Consider the following 27,172-nt stretch of genomic DNA (forward strand, 5'->3'; position numbering starts at 1 on the left):
AACTTTGGTGTCCTTCCAATTTCATCCATAAATACCCTTGGATGACTTTGCTTATTTAGTTCTCTCAGAGGATTCTTTAAACTTGTTTTCCCCACACTGTTTCTTGGTGTTTTATGAATTGATATTACTCAAAATCTTTCATCATCCTCTGATGTGAGATTTTGCATGTGAAGTTATATTCTAGGTTAGTGTTGAGGCAGCTGGTAGCACAGTAGATAGGGTGCTGGGCCTGAAGTCATGAACACCTGAGTTCAGATCCAACCTCAGACATTTACTAGCTGTGTGACCCTTGGCAAGTCACTTAACCTGCATTTTCCTTAGTTTCCTCAGCTGTAAAATGGAGATAATAATTGTTAGTACCTTCATCACAGGGTTGATGTGAGGTTAAAATGAGAATAATATTTGTAAAAATCACTTAGAACAGTGCCTGGCACATAGTAGGTACTATAGAAGGTGCTAGAGAAATGCTTCTTTCCTTCTCTTGATCCATTTCACATTTTTGGGAATAAATGAATGAAAAAGCATTTATTAAGTACTTACTATATGCCCAGCACTGTGTTAGCTGGGAATACAAATATAAAGCAAAGACAGTCTCTTCCATTAAAGAACTTACAATCCAATAGAGGGAGACAAAATGTGTAGGGGAATGGTGGCCAGGAAAGGAAATTTTGGTTTGGAAAGTTATAGGATCTCTTACCTTTTTTAATTCTTATTTTATATTCATATTTTTAAAGAAATCAGGCTTTAGCATTCAGTCTAGTGTTCTTTTAAGATATTTCATATTCATAAAGGGTATGTTGTATAATAATACTATTATCAAAAGGGAACATATATTTACCACACTGCCAATGAGAGAAATGGTTATTAATGAACAATGATTTTGGGGGATCCAGAGTTTCCCTCTTTTTCTAAAGCCCTGATTTCAAAAGTTCATTCTCTTGGACATTACTGATAATGAAATTGGATTAACTTTCTCAACAATCTTGTTCAGACCCCACCCAAGTGGGGAAGCCATTGTGCTCTACTCAGGTTTGGGTGGGATAAAGTCTTTGAATAGATTGCCCAAAGCTCTCTTTGAAGTTGAGTCACTCCAGATCCTCATTGTAATATTCATTCTCTCATTAATTGTTAACCAATTTGAGTTGATTGCCACCCTCAGGAACACCCCTTTTCCAAGGATACATAAGCTATGAGCCCACCACCATGATTGTCTTCATGATTGTCTCTGGTTTAGAGAGAGATGGCCAAGTAACCATCCTTTCATTACAAGCATGCTGGCATTGTTAGTAAAATTACTAAATTACCTAGAAATTGTATCTCTTACACTTTTTAAACTTCACACCTCTATGGTAACATTACCTTCTCCTACCCATTCAGTATGGTCTTCCCACCTGTTCTGGGCCTTGATGATCTCATCAGCTTCCATGGGTTTAGTCTATGCCAGATTTGTTTATCTCTCCCAGGTCCTCTAGTCCCACATTACCAACTATTTACTTGCCATCTTTGTGTGGATATTCCATAGGAATTTTAACATGTTCAATTATAATATGTCTTTTGCCACTTTTTATATCCCCAGCACTTAGCACAGTGCCTGACACCTAGTAAGAGCTTAATGTTTGCTGATTGATTGAAAAAATGGAACTTATTGTGTTTCCTCAAAAGTTGTCTTTCCTTGAATCTTTCCTTTCATTCCCTCACCATCTTCAATAATTTACCAAGTCTTGTTGCTACTGCAGCCACACCATCATTTTCATCAGTCCTTTTCTTTCCAGTCACGTACACATAGTACACATGTACTTCTTACAGAGAAAACCGTAGTAGCAGATCCCTTGCTTTAAGTTTTCTCCCCCTCCAATCCATCCTTCACGTAGCTTCCAAATTAGTACTCTTAAAGCATAGATTTGGCCATAATGCCTGTAAGCACTTAATAAATACTTATTGACCAGTTGACCATGTGATTTCCTCACCTCAGAATCTAGAGTGGCCTCCTGTTGTTTCTAGGATAAAATATAAAAATCTTCAGCCTAATATTTATAACTTCTCAGTCTGGGTCCCACATGCTTTTCCAGACTTATTTCATATTATTTCATTCCCCCTATTCTGGTCAAATTTGCATGCTGGAAATTTTCCATACATATTGCATTTCTCACCTCTGTACTTGTGCACAGATAGTTCAGCAGTGTTTACAGTGTACTCTAGAATCTGTAGCTTCCTTTAATGTACAACTCAGGTGTGTTTTTTCTGCAGGAGGCTTTTCTTGATCCCCTCCCCCCTTAATTGTTTTTGCTTTGTATATATCTATCTGTGTACAAGTTGTATTTCTCTAGTAGAAGGTGAATAAGCTTCTGAAATATCTTTTGTCTTAGTTTTCCTAGGCCTAGAATATTGCCTAGCTCATCAGAACACTTAAACCTAAGGTCCCTTTCAAGCTAGAATGAGAAGTCTGAAATAGGACCTTAGTGAAGGCTACTTGTAATGCTTAGCTCCTAATTGTGAGTTGGGGGTGGGAGGAGGGGGAGGGAACCAACTCTTATTTGAAATAACAAAATTTATGATCGTAGTGAGCCCCTCCCCATGAGGAAACTTCTACCAATGTGGGCTGGCACCATCTCTGCAATAATCAATCATGCAGAGTTGCCCAAGTGGCTTGCACAGAGTCACATATCGGGGACTTGAACCTAGGTCTTACTAATTCTGAGGCTAGCTCTCTGTCCACTGCCACATTGCTTCTCATCTAATCGTAGAATCAGAAATTTAGAGTTAGGAAGGGACATCTAATCTAACCCTCTCACTTTACAATTGAGGATGCTGGGGCCCAGAAAAATGAAATGACTTGCCTAGGGTCACACTGGTATTAGAGAGCAGAGGTTATCCCATTGCCAAAGAACTCTGGCTGACCCATAGTAAGAATAGTCAAGATGTAGTGTATTGGGAACAACACAGGATTAGGAATCTTAGCCTTTCCTGGTCCTAAACTGTGGGCAAATCCCTTAACTATTTTGGTATTATTTGATTGTCTTTCTCTATAAAATGGAAATAATAAATACCTTGTCTGTCCTCCAGGCATGCTGTGAGGCTCAAAGTAGATAATGAATGTGAAAGCACTTTGGAAAATATAAAGCATTTCACAAATGTAAGATGGTATGATAACAAATAATGGCATTTTATTGACACATGCATAAACAACTTTCACTTGTTCAGAAGCATTCAATGTCTCTGCGTTGCCTATAGGATAAAGTCTAACTTCTTAGCTTGGTAGCCAAGGACTTGTGTAGTCTTGACTCCTGACTTTTCTAACTAATTTTATTGAGCACTTTCCTTTATTAATTTACCATTCTAGCCAAACTGGTCGTAGAGGATCTAACACCTCTTTCCCGCTTCCCCCAAACAAAAGGAAAAGAAAACAAAATGAAAAGCAAACACCCAATCGGTCCAGTTCTCCTACCTTTGAATATTTTTGTGTGTGTGGAGTAAATGGGAGTCAGGGCTTGTGTATGAAAACTCCAGAGATGAAGGTCAGTCAATGACTCTCCTTTCTTATCTTAGTCTTAGAGAGAATTAAGTGATTTGTCTTTGGTCTTACACCCACTACTTCCTTACACTTAGGTAGCACTTGATAATTTAAAAAAATACTTGATATATGCTATCACATTTGATTCTTGTAATCCTATTAAACATTTTTGAGAAGAGAAAACTTAAGCTGTAAGTAATTAAGTCATAGAGGCAGCCCGTGGTTCAGTCTTTGAACCAATTTTGGTTCTCTGAAGGGCAGTTCTGTTTCCACCACATCATGATAAATGTTGTCCCTCCTGCTTATCTTTTTCTCTCTACCTACCTGTATCTTTGAATATACAGCTCAAATCCTATCCCTTCTGAAACTTAACTGTCTCTATAGTCTATTTTCTGAGCTTCTTTAGTTAGCACTTACAGTTTCTACTAGCTGTTTGGCATTCTACTACCTTATATTATTTATCTTTGTCCTGTCTTGCACAACTATCTTTTTGAGGGCAGTACAGGCACTGTGACTTACAAGTGAAGATGCTTAGATCTTTGTGATTGGACATTATGTACAGAGGTGTTTGATACCTCTGGTCTAGACCACCACAATCCTTTTCCCTGACCTCTTTTAAGCCATTATATTCTTTAACTCTAAAAAAATAAATTTCAATTCCAAATTCTCTCTCCCTCCATGCTTCCCCTACGCATTGAAAAAGCAAGAAATATTCTAGAAATATGATTCATATGAAATCATGCAAAAATATTATATTCTTTCTGAGGTTCTGTATCACACTCCCTTTTAAGGCCAGTCCTCATGCCAAATTTCTGTTTCCTGGAAACTTGGTCCCCAAGTCATTGGTTAATTATGAACACACCCTGGGAGCCCTAAGTAAAAAAAGTAGAAACCTTTTCCTGGCCTTTTTGATTATTCCTTATACCTTCCTGATGGCTTAGAATGAGTATAAATAGCAGTTGTTTTCTGTTCTGGCCAGCAACTCTGAGTATCTTGAGCCATTTTTTATCCCTACTCACTTATCCCTTCGTCATTGAATGGGCATGGCCTCAGACAAATTGAGACCTGGGAAAGACCTTAATTTAAAAAGGCCAGCATCACCCATCACAGACTGGACCACTGCCAGTCATTTTGACCTTTGTCTTACCACTGGATTTTAGTGTCTCTGGAGGAGAGGGTGAAGCTGACAACTTTTCACAGTTTTGCCTCTCTTGTATCCAGTTCACCCAAGTCAAGAGATCACCTTCATGTTGTCATTGATTGTCTTCAAGAACGAAGGGACAAACAATAATAATCTACATAGGGAAAAAATGGATGCAAATAGTCTTAATGCTTAGACCAGGGGTGGGGAATCTTTATAATAATCCCCTTAATAAAAGGATTTGTTCTGTGAAGTTTGGATTCAGTCAAAGGGCCACACTTGAGGACCTAGAGGGATACATGTGGCCTTGAGGCCACAGGTTCCCCACCCCTGGCTAGACTTTTGTTACACATTTGGAAGAACATTCACTTGTGTTAATACTTCTGTATGTATTATAACCAGGCCAAGTACTTCACAATGAAGATAGCAGGTTTAGTTCAGTACTAAAAAGGGGAAGAAAGTAGGCTAGATTTTATTTGGGAAATGAAGCAGTGCTTTTAACTACTTCAAGCTTCTGTGGCAAAAAATCCATTTTTTTTTAATATAAACATTTTCCTGGTGGTGCTGTATGATTACAAATCTTAGAACATTACAATCTCTGAAGAATCCAAAGTTGTTAATAAGCAAGTCACTTGGGAAATTATTTTGGAACTCTCTGAAAAGTCACTAAACTCTGCATAGCTTTTTAAAAAAATTAATTTATTTTGATTTATCAACAATCACTTCCATAAGCTTTTGAGTTTTAAATTTTTCTCCCCCCTCCACCTCCCTTCCTAAGATGGCGGACAATCTGATAAATACATTCCTATTAAACATATTTTCACATTAGTGATGTTGTAAGTAAGAATTAGAACCAATAGGAGGAACCATCAGAAAGAGGCACCAAAACACAACAGAAGAAAAAAATAGCAAATAGTATTGCATAACTTTTGATTCAATGATTCTACTACTGGTCACATCTCTCAAAGAAGAAGGACCTAAGTGTAGAAAAATATTTACAGCAGCATTTTTTTGTTATCACAAAGATAGAAAGTGGGTGTGAGTGCCCTGCATCTCATTTATAATGAAGACCTATGTGCAAGCAGTGATTTAAGGGATTCTCTGTACTAAAATCCTCAAAGAGATCCCAGAGCGTATCCATGTTATTGTTTTTTTGTAATGAAGATTGCAAAACCTCTATGCCCACCTTATGACAGTAGGCCTACCCAGTGTGTTAGGGGCTACGTTTATTTTCTCTTAACATCACCAGCATATCAGTGGATCCCGTGATCTTTCCTCCATGTTATCCCTTGCTCTTTGTTATATGAAGTCACATGACTCAATTTTCTATTAACTTTGTCCTTCAAATTTTACAATTGGATTTATATTCTAGGCCAATATTGTCCTTGATTGCTATATCTCCCCTTGCCAAGTAAGTCAAATGTACTGATTAATATACTTTTTAAGCTTTTTTAGTTTCCTTATTATATATTAGTTAAACTTTTATGTGAAATTCTTTTTCACATTGGCATTTCTTCCATTGATATTGTATGACTGGGAAAGGAAGTAAGCTAGACATGTAGCAAAAATGAGAGTTAATAGATGGATAATTGGAGTACCATGATGGTGACCATGAAATATAATCAGATCTAGAGGATAAATTCTTAGTCTGGGGTCTGTAAACTTTTTTAAAAAATATTTTGATAACTGTATTTCTACATATAATTGATTTCCTTTGTGGTTGTAGGTACTCAATATTATGCATTTAAAAATATTCAGAGAAAGAGATCTGTAGGACGCCATGTTTCCAAAGGGGCCCATTAAAAAATAGTTAAGAATACCTGATGGAGAGAAGGGCCTCTTGCTTAGTAGATTATCTATGATGATCTTTCATACTAGTATGAAAAAGAAGGGTATCAGTAAATGCCAACTATAATTTTTACAAGTTTGCTAGTTTTATCTTGCAAAGGCAGTAATAAACATTATTTCATAGGATATTTGTTTATTTTATATTGAAGTGCTCATGATAAGCATTGGCTTCTTTTTACTTTTCTAACTTTCTTTCACTTTATCTCCTTGCATTCTGTGATCTAGTAGACTATTCACTGTTCTGCAAATACTACAGACACTCTTATCTCCCACCTTTGTGACTTTGTACTTACTGTGTACCCTATGCCTGGGATGTACTTCCTCTTCACCACTAGTCTTGGAATCACCCAAGACTCACTCACGTCAAGGACCCACTTCTCCATGAAATCTTTCCTGGTTTTCCTCATCTATAGGTACACACTCTCCCAAAACAACCTTATATTCATTTTGTATACATTCTTTGTCTACAGGTTGTATTTCCCACTAAATGTAAGCATCTTGAGAGCAAAAACTTGTTTTCCTTTGTCTTTGTATCCCCAGTACTTAAGCATAATGCCTAGTACACAATATGCACTTAATAAATGTTTGTTGGTTAATAAACATTTCCAATAATACTGATAAGAAAGTAATGCCAGTTTCCATATCAATATATATGTTAGATGATGAGAAGGTAGAGAAATTCTGTGAAGTTCTATAAAGGGCTTAAGAGATCCTTGGAATGTAACAGTACACATAGAAGAGGTTGTTGAAAAATTCATTGGAAAACAGTCAAAATTAAATAACAGATGAGATGTCAGCTAATTTATCAATAAGCATTTTTTTTTGTGCAAAAACTTTTCAATTTAATGTAATCAAAATTGTCATTTTGCATTTCATAATGTTCTCTTTCTCTTGTTTGGTCACAAATTCTTCCCTTCTCCGTAGATCTGAAAGGTAAACTATTCCTTGCTCTTCTAGTTTACTTATAGTATCAGTCTTTATATCTAAATCGTGTACCCATTTTGACTTTATCTTGGTGTAGGGTGTAAGATGTTGGTCTATGCCCAGTTTCTGCCATACATTTTTCCAGTTTTCCCAGCAGTTCTTGCTAAATAGTGATTTCTTATCCCAGAAGCTGGAGTCTTTGGATTTATCAAATAGTAGATTAGTATAGTCGTTGACTGTTGTGTCTTGCTTACCTAACTTATTCCACTGCTATATCTCCACTCTTATTTCTTAGCCAGTACCAGGTAGTTTTGATGATTGCTGCTTTATAATACAATTTAAGATCTGGTATAGCTAGGCCACTTTCCCTTGCATTTCTTTTCATTAGTTCCCTTGATATTCTGGACTTTTTGTTCTTCCAGGTGAATTTTATTATTTTTTCTAGCTCTATAAAATAATTTTTTGGTAGTTTGATTGGTATGGCCCTGAATAAGTAAATTAATTTTGGTAGAATTGTCATTTTTATTGTATTAGTTAGGCCTTTCCATGAGCAACTGATATTTTTTCCAGTTATTTAGATCTGACTTTATTTGTGTGGAAAGTGTTTTGTAATTGTGTTCGTATAGTTCCTGGGGTTTTTTTTGGCAGGTAGATTCCCAAATATTTTACAGTATCTACAGTAATTTTAAATGGAATTTTTCTTTCTATTTCTTGCTGCTGGGCTTTGTTGGTAATATATAGAAATGCTGATGATTTGTGTGGGTTTAATTTATATCCTGCAACATTGCTAAATTTGTTTGTTATTTCAAGTAATTTTTTACTTGATTCTCTAGGATTCTCTAAATGTTTCTTCTTTGCTCATTCTAATGACTTCAATTTCTTTTTCTTCTCTAATTGCTACAGCTAACATTTCTAGCACAATATTGAATAACAGTAGTGATAATGGACATCCTTGTTTCACCCCCGATCTTATTGGAAATGCTTCAGCTTATCCATCAATAGGCAATTATTAAGCTATTTCTATTAGCCTACTACTTATTAGACTATACCTACCCTGTGTCAGAATGTAGTAGGCAATAGAAATGCAAAGAAAAACAAGATAGTTTCTACCCTATGATAGCTAGGGATAGGAGTGTATAGGAGCTGCACCTGGAGTCAGGAAGACCTGAGTATGAATATGCCCCAGATATTTTATTAGATGTATGACCTTGAATATGTTATGTAACCACTCACAGACTCAGTTTCCTTATCTGTAAAATGGAGATAATAATAACATCTATTGAACAAGGTAGTTGTGAGTATCAAATGATATAACATGTACGGTGCTTTTCAAACTTTTAAGTACAGTATGAGTGCTATTATTATTATTATACCCTCCAGAATATATTTTGTTGACAGAAACATGTACATATAAAAGTAAATTCAATGTAATAGTAAGAAGATACTAGCAGGCTGGGGAATTAGGAAAGAGCTCAGATAAGAGGTGGTTTTTGAGCTGAGCTCTAAAGGGAACTAGGGATATTAAAAAGAGGGTTGTGAAGGGAGCACATTTTAGGGCTCTAAAGGACAAATTATACAAAGGCAGACGAGAGATGAAATGTTAGTGCAAAGAACAGCAGGTAGTCCAGTTGGCTTGGAGCATAGAGTGAGTGAAGAAGAAGAATGAATAATAAGCCCAGAAAGATAGACTGGAGTTACATTGTAAAGGACTTTGAAATCCAGGCAGAGGAATTTGTATTTTATTATAGAAGCAATAGGAAACACTGGAGCTTTTTGACTGATGGGGTTTTGTCTGTGTTTCAATAATAATACCTGGTCCGGCAAATTTATAGAGGATATATGAGAAAGAGAGAGAGAGAGAGAGAGAGAGAGAGAGAGAGAGAGAGAGAGAGAAAGGGGAAGAAATAAGAAAAAGGGAGAATACCTGGAAAAAGAGTAACTTGTGCAAGGTATAAAAAGTATTAATATTGTGTAAGTAGCAACTGATTTATTACTTTCATATATTCTTTTTAATGATTCAATTCAGACATCTTAACTTACTCTTTGTGTTTTCTATACGTATTTATAAACTTGTGCATCTTATCCATAAATATATTTTCACTAAAAATATTGTGATGGAGATGTATACAAAGGTAAATGTGTTTAACAACAGAAGTTAGAATATATAGAATGTTTTTAGATTTTTTAAACATTTAATATTCTGTTGTTACTGGATTTTTTTTCTATTACTGTCCATATGTGAAAATGTTAAAAATTAGCTCAGTGCTTTAAATTACTTGGTGTGGACTAATTTTCATCTTTGTAATAAGTTATATCAGTAATTTAGCAGCTTTTCCTTATTCCTAGTGATTATCATTTTTTTTTCTTGCAGATTGACTATACTGGAACAGATGAAAAAGATCCCTGCAATAAGTGTTTGTTGTGGAATGATACAAAACCCTGCATTTGCAACATAAGCTTCACATTGGAACAGCCATTTGAGGTCAGTATTTCAAAGGAGTTTGAATATTAAAAAAAACCCTCTAAATTTGTGGTTTTATAAGATATGAAAATAATTTTATATTTCAGGAATTTTTCCCCTTGTAGGAAAAGTACCTCATCTTTTTTTAGGAAGCTAAAAATATCATATGTGGGCCATGTATTTTACTTTTTTGTTTAGTTCTTTGTACATTTTACTAATCAATAGATATTAAATCAGCCACGAAGTAATGTGCTCAAATGCTGTTTTCCAAATAATACAATGATTATATTTTTATATTTTTTATCTGAAATGTTGACTAAAGGCAGCTTACTTAGATTCTCCTTGCAAAAACTCTTTGTACTTAAAATTATATATAATTTCTACTTGAGCTTTCATTCATAATTTCTGTACTTTTTACTTGGCCTTCTGATAAAAGTTTTAATATCAAAGCAAGTTTTATTTTAGAAAGCACATTGCTGTCTTTATCTGTATTACTTTTTTAGTTAAAAGGTAAAGCATAAAAAAAGAAACCACTTAAACATTATTGCTCTTATCTGCTTTTATAAGCAGTTGCCACTTACTTGTCCTATTTTTTTCCCTCTCTGCTTTTCAACTTCACTTTCATTTCTTCTGATGATGGCGTTAACAAAAAAAAAACCCAACAGTCTTATTTGCAATCTGAGTGAAAAGGTATGGAACTTCCTGTGGGATTGGAGAGCCAATATTACCAGTTCAGTCTCCCTAGTCATTTGAAAATAGAGCTTCAGTTGATTGTTTCCCAATAGGTCAGATTATATTCATAGTTTCACATTCTACATGTGTTTTCTGAGTAGGCTTTCTTGATTTCTTTGACTTAGAAACACAAGTCATTTTTCTGTTTTTAAAATTTTGAGGCATCTGCCACCTTGTGGCTATTGATGTTATTGTACCAAAATGAGAGATGGATAATATTAACATCTCAGGAAGCACTTGAAAAGTACAAACCTATAAAGATGGCAGGAATTTAAAGCTCTTATTCTTTATCAACCCTGATAACATGTAAAACTCAACTTAAATGTTAATTTTTTTTCAAATGGTGGGCATATTGTTAAGAATTTTCTATTCTTAATATTGCTAGAGCAGCAAACCTAAGATGAAAGAGGATTGAATAGATTTTGAGGCTCTGGTTTCATATTTCTCCCCATTCAAAACACTTACTTCAGAACTTCTATTCTGCAAAGGTAATTATCCACAGATTCACTCTTGTGGGTTCTGTGTTCCACAAGCCCAAGCAGACTTTGTGAATTGGACTAGAGTACTGTCAGGTCACAAAACAATGCAAGTAAATTATTTTGTCTCAGTATTCATTGGAAAGTTCTTAATTTTTTTCTTTGACTAGATTAAATTTACAGTGCTGTTTCTGAAATTGAATTTTTTTAATAGTTTCATTATATAATTTCATCACATCATGGTTTCATGAATATTTTGTTTTAAAATTTCACTGTATAAATTGCAAGGGTTCCTTTAAACAATTTTTTTTCTCCAGAAAGCCAAGGCTTGTATAATTTGACAGTTTTAAGTGGAAAACTAAACATCTTTTTAAATATAGGAAAATGTTAGAGGAATAAGACCTCATATATGCAGTTAGAATTCCCCTTTTTATGGAATACAAGAATTTTGATAATGCAGTAGGAACTAGAAAAGAGAAAGAGGCTCAGTATTTTTATAAATCTCTGTTCTTTTAAGAGAGATTCTGGACAGTGCCTCAATAATAATTTAAATAATTCCTTTAAAAATTATTTTGTTTCAAAGTTGGCCTTACTGAACATATTAAAGTACTGTTTTATTTTGCTCATTGTTGAAGTATAATATTAATTTTTATACTTATAAATATCTTTATTTAGGAAATTTATCTACTATACATATAGATGTGGGGAGGAATGATACTGAAATAAAGTAAAACTTTTCTGTTTGGGCCAATTGGGGAGAACACTCAGTTGAAATTAAAAAGAATCAGGAACTACATTATATGTTTTTAAGATACAGTTTAAAAGTTTGATTCTGGAGCTTCATCATTACATGGATGGTAACACTGGGTCATCAAAGATTCTGCTGGTAGCTCATAGGCTCTGGCAGGTTCTGCCATGCTGGGAAAGCTTTGAATATACTTCTAGGGACAGACTATATTTGCTTTTTAAGGAAAGGCCTAGCTTAAGTACAAAAAATCTCAGTACCAGAAGGCCAACCAATTAAGGAATTTTTTTAGTCATGGCAAATTGTGAAACAAAAATACAAAATGGTCTTCTGTCCTTTGTAGCTCCCTTTCAACTTGTGTAATAACAGTGGCAAAGTGGTGGATGAGGAGGCAACAGGTACTATGTCTTGTAGAACAAAGATGTCAGACATGTGGCTTATGGGCCAAATGTGGCCCACCATACTTCCAAGTGCAGCCCAAACCATATTAAAATATAATTGGGAAATATTTAACAAAATAAATGAAAATACAATAAAACATAGATAATGATAGTATGTGGTTCTCTTAAGTCAATATGCAACCGTGGGGATCCTTAAGTATTGGGTAATAGTCCCTTTATTTCAATTGGGTATCACTATGATAGAGCATCTGTAAACCATAACTTTAATGTTGGTATACTAAATGTGAGATTCTTATCCATTGATCACAGAGTAGATAGATGTACTGTTTAAGGAACTGAATTATATTGATCTTGAAGTTCTTGCTAAAGATGAAACCAGAAGACAAGATAGTTGCAGGTATGTGAAAGCATGGCTTACAGGTTTTCTTTGGAGAGTCAATTAAAGGAATTGATAGAGTTGGTTTATTGTTTAATAAAATATATCATTTCATGGGACATTTAGTCATCTAGTATTTCAGTGCTCCTAACAAGCATTCTTTTTTTTGTTTTAAATTTTTGTTGATCTCTCTTGTTTTTGTATCACCTTTATTCCCAAATATATTCCTCCCCATCTCCTAGACAGTAAGTCGTCTTTTGGAATAAAGAATAAAAAAGAAAGGGGGAAAGCAGTTGAACAAAACTAACAAATCGATCAATGAGCTGTGATTATGTGTATAATATTATATAACCTTGGCCTCTAACCTCTGTAAATAAAAGGAGGCTGGTACATTTCCTTATCTTTGAGGCCTAGCTTGGTTATGATAACTGTACAACATTCAGTTTTGGTCTTATATTGTTAACATTTATATCATTGTTGTCCCTTGTGTGTTTTGTTTTCCTGGTTCTGCTAAGTTTACTTTGTATCAGTTCATATACATTTTCCTGTGCTTCTCCAGATTCTTCATATTCATCTTTTCCTAAGGCACAGCAATATTCCATTACATTCATGTAAACATAATTTGTTTAGCCATTCTTTACTTGATGAGCTTCTACATTGTTGCAATGATGAGAATTTACAAATTGTGATGAAGATAGTTGCTGCTCATGTTCCACCATCTTTTGCAGAGGATGAGGCAGAGAAAGGATATGAAGAACTCTATAAATCCTCCAGATTAAATGACAAATTTGATAACCAGTGATTTCAGTGCCAAGACAGGCATAAGGGAATGTAGCTAAACTATGTTGGAAAATATGCTTCTGGAGTAAAAAATGAAAGGCTAAAGGTTTTTTTTAAGTCTGTATAGAAAACTCATGTCAAGGTATGGCATGCAATTAGAAGAGTTCTAACGTGATCAGTTTAAATGAGCTGTTGATGCCAAAGTGTAGCTGTAACACAGGAATGGACCTTGACGCAGATTAAAAACATTTCCTAAAGAAGTTTAATTGATGTAAATCAGTTGTCATAACAAGGAGATTGCAAAGGCACCTAGAAATTGCCTCAGCTGGTGAATATTTGATCTCTTTGCCAGCCAGGGAGATGTGGCTGCCAAAATCAACTCTAGTTTAGAATAATTTTTTATTTCTAAAAGCAAGTAGTTGAAGATCTTGAGCACCATTGCCTCCTAAAACAGTGAGGAACAATCGGGGAAGAAACAAGTTGGAAGAAAGCTTGGCAAACAACTTCACAAAGTCGTCCCGAGGACACTTAAAGATAAAGGTGGAAGAACAGCCACAAGTAGGTCAAAATGGAAAAGATCTGTATAGATTTTTATAACAAATTCTTTTAACTTTCAAGGATAATGGAACCAACACACATGTTGGTTCTTGATGTGCTATATAGAGAAAGAAAAATGGCACTGAAGAAAATGAAGATGTCAAGATCAACTGGTCCAGACCAAGTAACGATATGTGCTTAGAGGAGAAACAGTTATTGAGGGACCTGAGAGATCAGCTGCCAGGGAATGTCTGAAATAGGGGAGGGGTATCAAAAGCTTGGAAAAAACTTAGGGCTTTTATTCTCACTTTTCTATCTTTACAACATTTTATAAGAATAATTTATACATGCGTTGATAGCATTCTTGATGGATAGTTGAGAATGTAATAGACTGGCTTTTGTGAATATATTCTACAGCAGACCAAATCTTCATAGTTACAGAGTTCACTGAAAGGTAGAGAGAATGCAGGAAAACACTTTACTTGTCTATTTTGTCTCCAGTACTGTGCTAGGTATTGGGGATACAAATAATTAAATAATCCCTGCTCTTAAGAAGTTTACATTCTAGGGGCAGCTAGGTGGCGCAGTGGGTAGAGCACCGACCCTGGATTCAGGAGGAGCTGAGTTCAAATGCGGCCTCAGACACATAACACTTACTAGCTGTGTGACCCTGGACAAATCGCTTAACCCCATTGCCTAGCCAAAATAATAATAATAATAATAATTTTTTAAAAAACACTTTACATTCTAATAGGGGAGACCACAAGTACATATATGTAAATATAGACATATGAAGTGAATAAATTCAAATGTATACAAAGTTAATGCAGGGTAGTTTGGGAAGTAGAGAACCTGCAGTTGGAGAAATCAGTAAAGGCTTTATATAGAAGTCGCAACCAGAGCTGCCTTTTGAAGAAAGAGAGGAACTCTATGAAGCATAGATGAGGAGGGAATATATTCCAGACATGGTAGGTACCTCATGTAAAAGCATGGAGATGGGAGATGGAGTCTTGTGTATAAGTAACAATCAGTCAACGAGAATTTATTAAGTACTTACTATGTGTCAGGCCTTTTGTAAGCCCTGTGGTGAGTAGGAAAATAAATCATTTAGGGAGATATGAAAAGATTGCCTTGCTGCAGTGAGAGTTAGCTGAGAGATTATGTAACAAATTTGTAGTGGACCCAGTTATCACAGTTTTCATAACTTTGAACAGCTCTATTCAGCAGCATGTGAATCAGATGGTGGGTTGTTTTGATAAGGCATGATCAGTGATAGGGCAGGCAGGCAAGGGTAATTGAGTGTAGAGGATGATGTAGAGTTGAACTGATTCACCAGGAAGTTGAGACAGGGAAGGAAGGAAAATTCAGCGAGAGCAGGGATGATGGTCTGGGAAAGAACTGAGAAGTGGAAGGATTAGAGGTCAGGGTGAGGACAAAAAAACCCAACCAAACAAACCAAATAATGTTGGGGGTTGTAAGGTAACGGGAAAGAGTATTTGAGAAAAAGGTTATGATGAGATAAAGGAATTTGGAGAGGTTCATTGACAAAGAAGTGGAAAACTTGTAGGTGATGGCAAGATTAAGGGTGTGACTGTGTATAGCTGGGATGGGGTAGAGAAGTAGATAATGGGAATTGAGTAGATTGAAGAATTGGGAATTTAGTAAGGTAGACCATTATGTATATTGAAGACTCCTAATATGAGCAGTGAGCCAGGCTCTGAACTCAAATGAGGAAGGAAGGAGAATATTCTGGGGGTTAGAACAGAAAGAGTAGGCCCATTTGTGAGGATCACAGAAGGCTGAAGGGGAAGTTGTAAAGGATTTAAATGTCAAGGAGAAGAGTTTGTATTTGATCTGAGAGGCAGTAAGGAGCCTTTGGAGTTTATCAAGTAAAGGAGTAACAGTCAGATATGTGCCTAAGGAAAATCACTTCTCTGTCACAGATGCTAGACCCTTCACTATCTACTCATGGTTACCCTCCTTTGGATGGTATCTCAATATCATCCTTAAATTTTGGTACCCAGAATTGAACACAGTACTCCAGATATGATCCGACGAGTGTAGCGGAGCTCTTATGCCCTTATTCCTGGAAGCTATGCCTGTATTAATGTAGCCCGAGTCTGCACTAACTTTTTTGGCTCTCCATATCATTCTGCTCACTTGTTATTAAAACCACTAGATTTTTCTCATCGTGTAAAAAAATTTTTTTGGATCATGACTGTCATCCAGTATGTTACCTATTTCTCACAGGATTGTGTGGGGTATTTAGGGATGATTAGCCCCTCTGGTGTGAGGGCTTGCCAATCTTTTCAGGCTGCTTATCCACCTTTGGTGTCCATCTGGCACTCAACTCTCACTTGTGATGCCAAGGAGCTGTGGCATACACAGTGGCTATACCCCAGTAAAACAATCTTGGCAGACAGCTAAACCAGATTGATGGTAACTGACAGGCTTCAAACTTGTTGGTGAGTTATGAGGATGTCTACCCCAAGCATGTAAATAGTGGAATGGGCATAAGAAAACAATTCATTCTAATGGCCGTGAAGGCAGCTGAAGCTGCTGTGGATTTGAAGATACCATGGTCATCCACTGCATCTTGGGCCATTGCCAGTTGTGTTGACTTTTGTCTTGCCACTGGACTTTGATGACTCTGGAAGAGAGAGTAAAGCTGAAAGCTTTATGTAGCTCTGCCTCACTTAAATTCAATTCACAAGCAAGTCAAGACATTACCCTGTGATGTCATTGGTCCTCTTTGGAAATGGAGGATGAATAAAAGTATTTCTCACACAACTGCAAATTTGATAAACATGTTATCTATACCTTTAACATTGATAACAGATATTAAATAGCTCACAGCCTAACACTCCCTGTAATACTCAACTGGAGATACTTTCAAAGTGAAGATTGAATTAAATGGGTGAAGAACTGCTTATTGTTCAGAGTATGATATATGTTTGGATGGACCACCCATAACATTTATCCATCTGGATTATGTATTTTCCACCCCCTGGCTTCTTCTGAATGACACTAAATCCCTAGCCATCTTTAAACTGTACTCAGTGTACTCTTATACATCCATCCTTAGTGGGACAGTCAGAATGCTTCTTTTTCCTCATTGCCTTTACCAGACTCCTGCCACCATCATTCATTAACATCTTCTCCTTTGAAGTTCATTCTATCCAAATTTATAACCCAATTCAGATCTTGATGTCTGTTTTCTACTAACCCTGAGGACATTGTTCCTCCTTTTTCGATGAGTTTGTTGCCTGGCTCTCAGTCCCAACTCTCTACCCCAGATTCTTCCCTCATACTAGGGGACTTTAATATACTTGATGATGTTTCTTCAAGTACTCTTAACTTCCCAATTCTTCAGTCTACTCAGCTCCCATTACTACATCTCTGTTCCACCCCAGCTGCACACAGGGATTACCATACTCTTGCTCTTATCGCCTACAAGTGTTCCACTTCCATGTTCAAGAACTCTGAAATTCTTCTATCTGTTCACAATCCACAGAATATATTGCAAGGGACCTTGGTAGACATCTAGTTTGAGATGTATTTGAGATTATACACCCCAAACAAATGCTCATCAAGCTTCTGCTTGAAGAGGTTCAAGAAGGGGAAACGTAACCATTTCTTGAGGCAAGTCACTCCACTTTTACCCTGATCTAATTGCTTCCTGAAATTGAATCTAAATTTCCCTCTTTGCAATTTATTTCCATTTGTTCCTGGTTTTGTCCTTTGGAGCCTGATAGAATAAATCTAACTCCCCTTCCACAGGCCAGCCTTTCAAATATTGGAAGATGGCTGCCATGTTTCCTTCCCAAGTCTCATCTTCTTTCACCTAAACATGGCCAGTTCCTTCAATCCATCCTCGTATGTCATGAAGTCAAGGCCTTTCACCATACTGGTTACCCTCTTCACGATAGTCTCCTATTTATTGTTGCCCATGCTTCTTGAACCAGTGTCCAAAACTGGACACAGCATTCCATATAAGATCTCATGAGAACAGAGTAAAGTGGGGTTATCACATGTCTGTTCCTGGAAACTATGCACCCTCCTAATGGAACCCAAGACTGCATGACCTTTTTGACTGTCACATCATAGAGCTGATTCAGATTGAATTTGCACTCCACCAAGACCAACACATCCTTTTCAGAATAGCTGCTATATATACTTGCCTTCCTTATCTTTTTGTGGAGTTGATTTTTTTTAGCCAAGGACAAGACTTTACTTTTATCCCTATTGAATTTTATCTCACTAGATCTTTAGTTACTCCATCTCTCCCTGTACTTTATAACTCTTAAACCTATGTTTCATCCTCATGTTGACCTCTAATCCCTCTATCCCTGAGAATTTTCCTAGGCTATCACCCCTACTTTGTTTTCATTCTCTTCCCTTCCCGGTCCCAACTCCTTGTGAATCACTTCAAATCTATGCTGTCTTCTGTTCATGGATGCCTTGTTCTGCTATCTCATCTAATCATACCTTACAAAACCCAAAACCTAGATTGATACAGGTTTTGTCTGCCTTCATTGCTACTCAAAAGTAGGTAAAAGGACCTGGAGGAAGTCAAGCAACTGTGCTGACTGGAGCCACCACAGGTTTGTTAATTGGGTCCTCACTAAACCAAGAAAATCTTTTTATCCCTCCCTAATTGATTCTCTATTTACCTTACCACAATGGCTATATTAAACTTCTTTCTTCAAGCCTCTCACAGCAACACATCTTCTCTCCTTAGATGAGGACCTTGCCTCATACTTTACCATGCAAGTCAAATCCATTCACCATGAACTTCCTCTTTTCTCATCATCTCATATCCATCTGACACTATCCTTCTAACACCATCTCCTTTATCTCTTCTCTTACTTCAGTCCCTAAAGAGGTGTCCCTTCTTGGAAGGATCAACCTCGCTGTACATACCCTTCTTTTTTTCTCCTGCATAATGCTTTCTATTCTCATCCACTAACTTCTGGCTTCTTTCTGACACCTTCAAACATGCCTGACTTTCTGCCAATCCTTAAAAAAGTACCCAGTAGTTAATCTTAGATCTCTCCTCCTTTTCTTGGTTAAACTCCTTGTGCAGTGGGGAAGAAAAGCCCATACTTGGTGCCTCTACTTCCTTCCTTCTCATTGTCCTCTAAACCTTATGCTGTTTTGACTTCTGATCTTAATACTCAGCTGCTCTTTTGAAAGTTATTAATGATATCTTGATTGTCAAAACTAATGGCCTTTTCTCAATCTTTATCTTTCTTGACCTCTTTGGAGTATTTGACATTGTTATACATCCTCTCCTTGGTATTTGCCTCTCTGAATTTTCTTGGTTTTCTTCCTTCCTGTCTATACATTCTTGTTCAGTGCTTCTTAAATTGTGGGTTGCATCTCCATATGGGGTCGTGACTCATGGTTTAAGAAGCATTGAAGAGGTTGCAAGTGGAAAAAGTTTAAGAAGCACTGAGTAATGTTCGCTAACTATGTGTGCTCCCAAGGCTCTGTCCTGAGTCCTTTTTTCTCTTCATTCTAAACTCTCTCATTTACTCATCTTCTCATCTTCTATCACTTCCAATTATCATCTCTATGCCAATGACTTCCAGATGTATATATCTAGCCTCAGTCTGTCTCCTGAGCACTAGTCCCATATTACCAGTTGGCTTGGGTATGTCAAACTGAATGTCATGTGGTCATCTAAAACTAAACGTGTCTAAAAAGGAATTTATTATCTTTCTTCACAAATGTACCCATCTTCTAAACTTCTCTCTCTCTTTTTTATCTTAAAGGCACTACCATGGTTCTAAGTACCCAGGTTTACAGCCTTGGCATCTTCAACTCTTCACTCAGCCCATATATTTAGTCTATTGCCACATCACATCTTGTCATTTCTATCTCCACAACATCTCAGACATTTATGTTCCCTTCTCTTTACTTACACAAGCACTACCCTAAGTTTTGGCCCTCATCAACCCTTGCCTGAACTATTATAGCTGACTAATTAGTTTCCCTCCTTGCCTCCTTCCCTCCCTTCTTCCCTCACTAGTTCATCTCATACTGACACCAAATGTATAGTTCTGACAGTATCACCTTCCTACTCAGTAAGCTTCACTGATCCAGTTACCTCTAGGATCAAATCTATACTGGATTGTCATTTGTAGTCATCTAAAATTTAACGTGTTTTGATTCATCAACATTCAAAGCTCCATTTGATCACTTTCTGCCTTTCTAGTTTTCTTACACATTCCTACTGTGTCTGGTGAAAGATGAAATGACTAGGGGAAGCTAGGTGGCACAGGGGATAGAGCACCGCGGTCAGGAGGACCTGAGTTCAAATTTGGCCTCAGACACTTGACGCTAGCTGTGTGACCCTGGGCAAGTCACTTAACCCCATTGCCTAGCCCCCCCCAAAAAAAAAGATGAAATGACTGAGGAAACAAAGATTTGAGCTTCCAAGCATATATTGATTTATTTAAAAATGTATGCCAGATTGGGACCAGCTCCCTCAGCTTTGGCACTGGAGCCAGAAAATGGGGAGATAGATTTTTATGTATGAAAAACAATCAATCAAATAAGACCAATTAATTAAAAGAAGACAACCAGGATATAAAATTAGGTGATCTGATTTTTTTGTTTTGTTTTGTTTTTTTGGGTTTTTTAGGCAATTGGGGTTAAGTGACTTGGCCAGGGTCACATAGCTAGTAAGTGTCAAGTGTTTGGTCTGAGGCCGGATTTGAACTCAGGTTCTCCAGAATTCAGGGGCAGTGCTCTATCCACTGCGCCACCTTGCTGCCCCTGATCTGATTTTTAATTGGAGAAAAGATTAGGGACTTTCCACATTGAGAGGGAAAAAGAAGTGTCCCCATAATCTGTATTTAATCAAAGGAACATGGAAACAATAATTAACTGATCATAACAGGGCCAGTTTTCAGGTAAGACATATGGATTGCTTGAGATGTATGATTGTGAGAAAACTCTGTGTGTCCCTGTTTGGATCTGACCAGGTTTCTGGTGAGCATAACCTAGGTCCTTAGATAAGGATCTCTGGGCAGCAGGTAGAAGTTATCCAAGCTTACCAGTTTCAGAGGGCTAGGTTCAAACAATGCAATAAAGTTTTCTCATGAGGCAGAAAGTGGACTAGACCCATAATTGAATAGAAAGAGAACTGAGCTAGCTCCAGAATTGAGCCACAAGATGGAGTCAGTATGGTTCACTTAATTTCCACTTCCACTTGCTGTTCTAATTTCCTCGCTTTTCTGCATGCACTATAAGGTCCAGTCATACTGGCTTACTTGCTATGTTTTTCCATACACAATGCTTCATATCCCATCTCTGCCTTTGGACTGGCTATCCTCATGTCTGTAATGCTCTCTCTCTTCACTTCCACTCTTTGAAATCTCTGGTTTCCTTTAAGATTCATCTCAAGATCTACCTACCTTCAGCAAGAGTCCTGCCCATCTTTGCTAAGCTATTAGTCCTTCTTATTAAGGAACTAATGTGTTATACTAACAATTATTAAAATTGTTAAATTATGTAAAGTTATACATACATTTTATATGAATTTTGAATATACTTTAACTTTTAAACTTTAACAAAATAAAACTACACTAAGACTTTTGGGACACCCTGTATATCTGTATATCTCCCCAGGTAGAATATGTGCTCCTTGAGATTAGGGACTGTTTCATTTTTGTCTTTGCATCCCTCGTGCCTGGTACATAGTGGCCCCTAAAAAATGCTTTTTGTTTGATTGCACAGATTCTGAAAATGAGCTAGGATTATGGTCCAGAATTGTATAGGAGGAGAGTAGATTAGTTTGTCTTTAAGAAATGGGGCGGTTCTTTTAATGGCTCCAAGCTTCTTCCTGAAACAAAGACCCATCCTTTTTAATGTTAATGTTTTTCTTGCATTGTATGTCTTCAAAGAATTGTTGAATCTGGAGATTACCCAAAGATCAGTAGTCACATGGTGATTATGAACAGGCTGCAACACATTACAAATGAGTAGTTATGCAGGAGATTAGGTGTAAAGAATATTGCCAAAGAGATGTGTGGCCAGAAGATAGATGGGTCAGTTATACGGTGAGACTGAACAGGCCACGTGCTCCATTCATATCTGCATTATCAACATGTGTAGAGGAAAATTGCCCAGCTTGTTGGGTGGATCCCTTGTGGTGAATTTCTGGGAGGATATGGACTAGAGTTGCACAGGATAGTAAGGCATGAATGGATTGCAATCAGCATCACTGGAGGGACTACCCACATTGAGGAAGTCATAGATCTGTCAAATTGCAGGATTTTAAATTTTAATTACAGTTAGTAACACAAACTAAGATAACAAAGTTTTCCCTGTTAGGACTTTTCAGGAGGGGTGATTATAGTGAACAGTTGATTAATTTCTTTAATGTCAGTGGATCTGTGAGCTCATCAATGTGGGTATTCCTTCCATCAGTGTTGATAGCAACTCATCCACACTTTCTCATCCTGTGTATTTCTTGTCCATATTCTATCATAGATCCTCCACAGAAGATCCATCCAATGTGCTGGAGGCCTTTCTCTAGGTCTTATACCATTTCGTGAGTACCAATGTAGCACTCAGGCTGTCTATCTCGTCATCTCTTTCATCATATGACCGCCTCACCTCTTTTTCCAATCATGTATTCACTCAGTATCATCATTTATGTCACTTCTTGTACATAAGTCATCACTGGAAATAAACTGAAGCCTTCTTATGCCCATTTTCTTTCCATTAACCTTTGGGTCAACTCAACCCATGAAACAAAGATCAGTTGCTTATTGTTGGGCCTTCTGATCTGTTAATGATTACTTTAAAACAGTTTTCCTTAAAATATTGCAAACATTTCTTTTCAGTCTTGTTTACTTGGTTAATTTACATTATCTTCAAGGAAATAGCTTGCTAAATAAAAGCTGAATTCAGCCCAGACCCTAATTAAATTATCTCAGATTCTGAATTAAATTGGAAGTGAGTGAAGTATGCATATTAAAAGTCTTCTTTTGCTAATTACTTATTCAATGCTTCATTATGTGGAGGTGATCCTGACTTCTCAAAGCTATACCAGTGGTACAAAAGCCTTAGCAGGTCCTCCTACGCTGAAACAGCTTCAAGTCTAGTATAAGTTTGGAGAGATGTTACCAGGTTTGGCTGTAGGATGATGAATTTTTCAGTCACAACAACTTGTGAAGACCATATACTAAAGAATAGGTGGTTTGCAGTCTGTATCAGTGGAGGGAATAACCATGACAAAATCATGGATCCTTGAAGTACAAAAATGTCATGCTAAACATAAGGCATCATTCATACTGAAGTGTGTATTTTGCTTCAAAATTTTCTGTCTTTGAAATAAAATCTTTTTTTTCCCTCCAATCTCCACAGGGATATGTGTTTATGTATTACGGACTATCTAATTTCTATCAGAATCATCGTCGCTATGTGAAATCTCGAGATGATAGTCAACTAAATGGAGATCTTAATTCCTTAAAAGTAAGTAAAAATAATGAAATACAAGCTAGTGACATTAGTGATATTACCACTTACAATTTAACAACCAAGAGAATATCTAAGTTTTTATAATTAAATTTTCTAGAATTTGTGGAGATTAATGCTTTCCTTCAGATTGTGGCTAGTACACTTTTGGGGACTTTAACTTTTTCTTGTCATATTTTGCCCTATAATGTTGAAACCTGGAATTTGGAGTGAATCAGAATTCATTCTTAATCTTAGGTTTAATGATTACATTTTGGATGTTACCATCTATTTTAGAAGGTTTATATAAATAAACTTGCAGTGATATTGGAAATTTTTATTAGAATTACACATGTACATGTGCTTTGTTTTCTAACTCAAGTGCAAATCAAGAGACCCTATATTTCTCACTATTCAACTTGCTTTAGTGATGCTTTGTGCCCTTTATATCCTATTCTTGAAAGTTTGATTAGTATCCAGAACACCGGGCATCTTGGGATGCTGTTATTGACCATGAGTTGAGACTTGAGAATATGAATTAGGAAGTTTGTTTTGGCCTTCTACTGGATCCTCATCTATAGAAAACCAAGAAAGGCTTGATTTACCCTTTCTGTATATTCAGGGTTATGATTCAATTTAAAATATTGACGGCCCAAGAGGATACTCCAAGGGATCCTTGCATCTCTGAGTTTGATGTAGGAGTGAAGAGGTCCTCTTAAGATACTGTGGAATACAAAGTAAGTTTCCAGGACCATATATGACTTGATGGGTTTCCTTTGAAGATTGATTATCCTTGCTTCTAGAAGTGGATAGAAGGGAGTTTGCCTTCTGACACTTATCAGTAAGCAGATATTCCTCCTGTAAAAAGAAAAAGTATCTTTTATTGATGTCTTTTTCAAATCACATTTGTTTCTGATTGTTATGCGGAGAAACAGCATAGTGTGGTAAAGAGCGGTCTTGAAACCAGAAAGACCTAGCTTCAAATCCTGCCTCAGACGTATTTTGTCTAGGAGACACTGAGCAGGTCACTTAATCTTTAAGTGCTCTAGGCAACTCTCTAAGACTATAAGTTACAGAGGAGGTGCTGACTTACATTGGTAGAGGGAGTTTCTTCACCTGGAAGTTCCCTATACTAATGAAATCACAGGTTTAGTCCTCTGCCTTTGATCCTTATGTCTAAATATATCCCTCCCCTGCCAATCTAATTCATGTTACAAAGATTAAAAAAAGAAAGAAGGGGAAAAAAGCAGTTCAAGAAAAGTAACCAATATGTCATCTGATTCTGACAAGTATTTGCAACATTCTGTGCCCATAGACCCTCCCCTCTACAATATAGGGATTAAGAGGCATATTTTCTCAGCTTTCCCCGAGGGCCAAGATTCTTGGTTATTATAATTTTAAGATTTTCAGTTTCCTTTGAGGGAGGAGGTGGTTCTTTCCATTTACATTATTGTAGTTATTGTGTATAATTTTCCTGTTTATAGTTTATTCATGCTTTAATAGTTTATATATGTTCTCATGCTTCTGAATTATTTTCATTCATCATTTCTTATTGTACACTAATTTTCTATTATGTTATCATATTACAATTTATTAATTTTTCCCCGTTATTAGGCATCTTTTTTGTTTGTTTCTAATTCTTTGCTATAGAAAGTATTGCTATGAATATTTTGGTATATATGGGAACTTTCTTTCTGTCTTATTCTCCTTGGGGTATATGACTTGCAGTGGGGTCTCTGGGGCAAAGGATATGGATATTGTAGTAACTTTTTTAAAAAATGTAGTTCCAAGTTTTTCCCAGAATAGTTTACAATATCACCAACAGTATAGTAGTGTACTTGTCTTCCTGAAGTCCTTCCAACATTGGCTATTCCTATCTTTTGTCATCTTTGCCAATTTTGTTGATTATCAAGTGGAAACTCAGTTATTTTGATTTGCATTTACTACTATTAGTAATTTGTAGAAATTTTCATATAGCTATTAATAGTTTGTAATTCTTGTTTTAAGAACTATTTTCTTTGTGTCTTTTGACCACTTGTACAATGGAAAATGGCTTTTGATCTTATGTATTTGTATTAATTCCCTATACATGTTGCATTTCAGATTATTATCAGAGATAAATCTTTTTTCCAGATGGATGCTTGCTCTTATCCTTCTTTCGGTGATTTATTCAAAAGCTTTTCAACTTCGTGTATGCAGAGTTGTCTTATTTTATCTTCTGTGGTTTCTTCCATTCTTTGATTAAGGACTCATTCCCTAGCCATAGTTGGGAAGGAGCTCTGTCCACATCTTTTATGGGGTTACCCTTTGTGCCCTCTATTTTGGGCACATATCCGTTTTTAACTTATTGTGATATACAATTTAAAATGTTGGTCTAAACCCAATTTCTAACAAACTGCTTTCCAATTTTCCTAGCATTTCTTGTAAAATAGGAAGTTTTCTCTGAAGTTGTTCATGGTATTGTGATTCTTGAGCACTAAATAATTAAGTTCAATTCTCTGATGCTTGTTTACCTGCTTGGCTGTTCCACTGATCTTCTTTTCTATTTTTCTAACTAACAACAAATAATACTAATCCCCTTTTGCAAAGGTCCAAGTAATGTTACCAGGTTTGTACTTAAGAATATATTTCTAAGACCATGGGGCTCACAGAAATTCAGTCTTTTTTTGTCTGTATATAGCAAATATTGTAGCGGAGCAGTCCTGTTATGTGTATATTTTCCTATTCCTTCTGGAACAGTTAACACGTTTTTCAGTCTGCAGGTTACTTTATAGGTGCGGAAAGAAACCCCCACACCAACCTGGAATTTTGCAGTAGCTTCCTAATTGGACTCCAGCTTCTTCTCTCCACTCTGCTCTGTGTTTCACTTTCCAAATAATCTTACTTAAAGCACAAGTATAACAGTAGTATTCCCATGCTCAAGAAACTTCAGTGGCTCACTATTTCCTGTAAGGTAAAAATACATATTTTTTAAAGTCTGGCTCCAGCCTAACTTTCTAAGCTGATTGCATATTATTTCTCTTCATATACTGTATGTTCATATACTTTGTTACCCTACTTGCTGTTTCTCAAACTTGTTATTCCATCTCCCATCCTTCTGCCTTTGCACGACCTTTGCCACATGCTTGGAATACATTTCCTCTCTCATTTCTTTCTTTTAGAATTTGTAGCTTTCTTCAAGCCTTACGTACCACATATCCTATGATAAGCCTTTCCTGATCCCCCTAGAGCAGTGGTGGCAAATTTAAATAGAAACAAACTCTACATAAAGATCCCTGAGAGCTGCATGTTGACTTAGAAAACCACAAATTAAAATTGGCTGTGTTTCATTGTATTTTTATTTATTTTGTTAAATATTTCCTACTTGCAATTTAATTTAGGTCTTGGCTTCAATGCTGTGTTTTATACCTCTGCCTTAGATCACCAGTTAGTTGTTAGTTCTTTCTCCTTCCTCAAATTATCTTGTAATTATGTTTTCTTGTTTTTATTCACCAATAAACTATATGCTTCTTGAAGGGAAGTACCATTTTTTTTGGTTTTGTTTTTTAGGCAATTGGGATTAAGTGACTTGCATAGGGTCACACAGCTAGTAAGTGTCAAGTGTTTGGTCTGAGGCCACATTTGAACTCAGGTCCTCCCGACTTCAGGGCCAGTACTCTATTCACTGTGCCACCTAGCTGTCCCCAGCAAGTACCATTTTAAATTTTTGTCTTGTATCTTCAGTGCCTAGCATAGGACAAAGTAAATAATGAAACACTTATTGAATTAG

At 36.4% G+C, this 27,172-nt stretch overlaps 1 protein-coding gene across 1 annotated transcript in view; it reads left to right on the forward strand.

Moving 5' to 3' along the window:
* The window catches only part of TMEM30A (transmembrane protein 30A), a 54,717-nt gene that overhangs the window by 15,428 nt on the left and 12,117 nt on the right, over nt 1-27,172 (forward strand). Inside the window, exons 2-3 of the mRNA XM_021000137.2 lie at nt 9,796-9,906; nt 23,314-23,421. Coding sequence (XP_020855796.1) covers nt 9,796-9,906; nt 23,314-23,421 — 219 coding nt within the window. The remainder of the gene's footprint in view (nt 1-9,795; nt 9,907-23,313; nt 23,422-27,172) is intronic.

Source organism: Phascolarctos cinereus, unplaced genomic scaffold (genome assembly GCF_003287225.1).
Source record: "Phascolarctos cinereus isolate Bilbo 61053 unplaced genomic scaffold, phaCin_HiC Scaffold_5;HRSCAF=322, whole genome shotgun sequence".
Classification (NCBI taxonomy): domain Eukaryota; kingdom Metazoa; phylum Chordata; class Mammalia; order Diprotodontia; family Phascolarctidae; genus Phascolarctos; species Phascolarctos cinereus.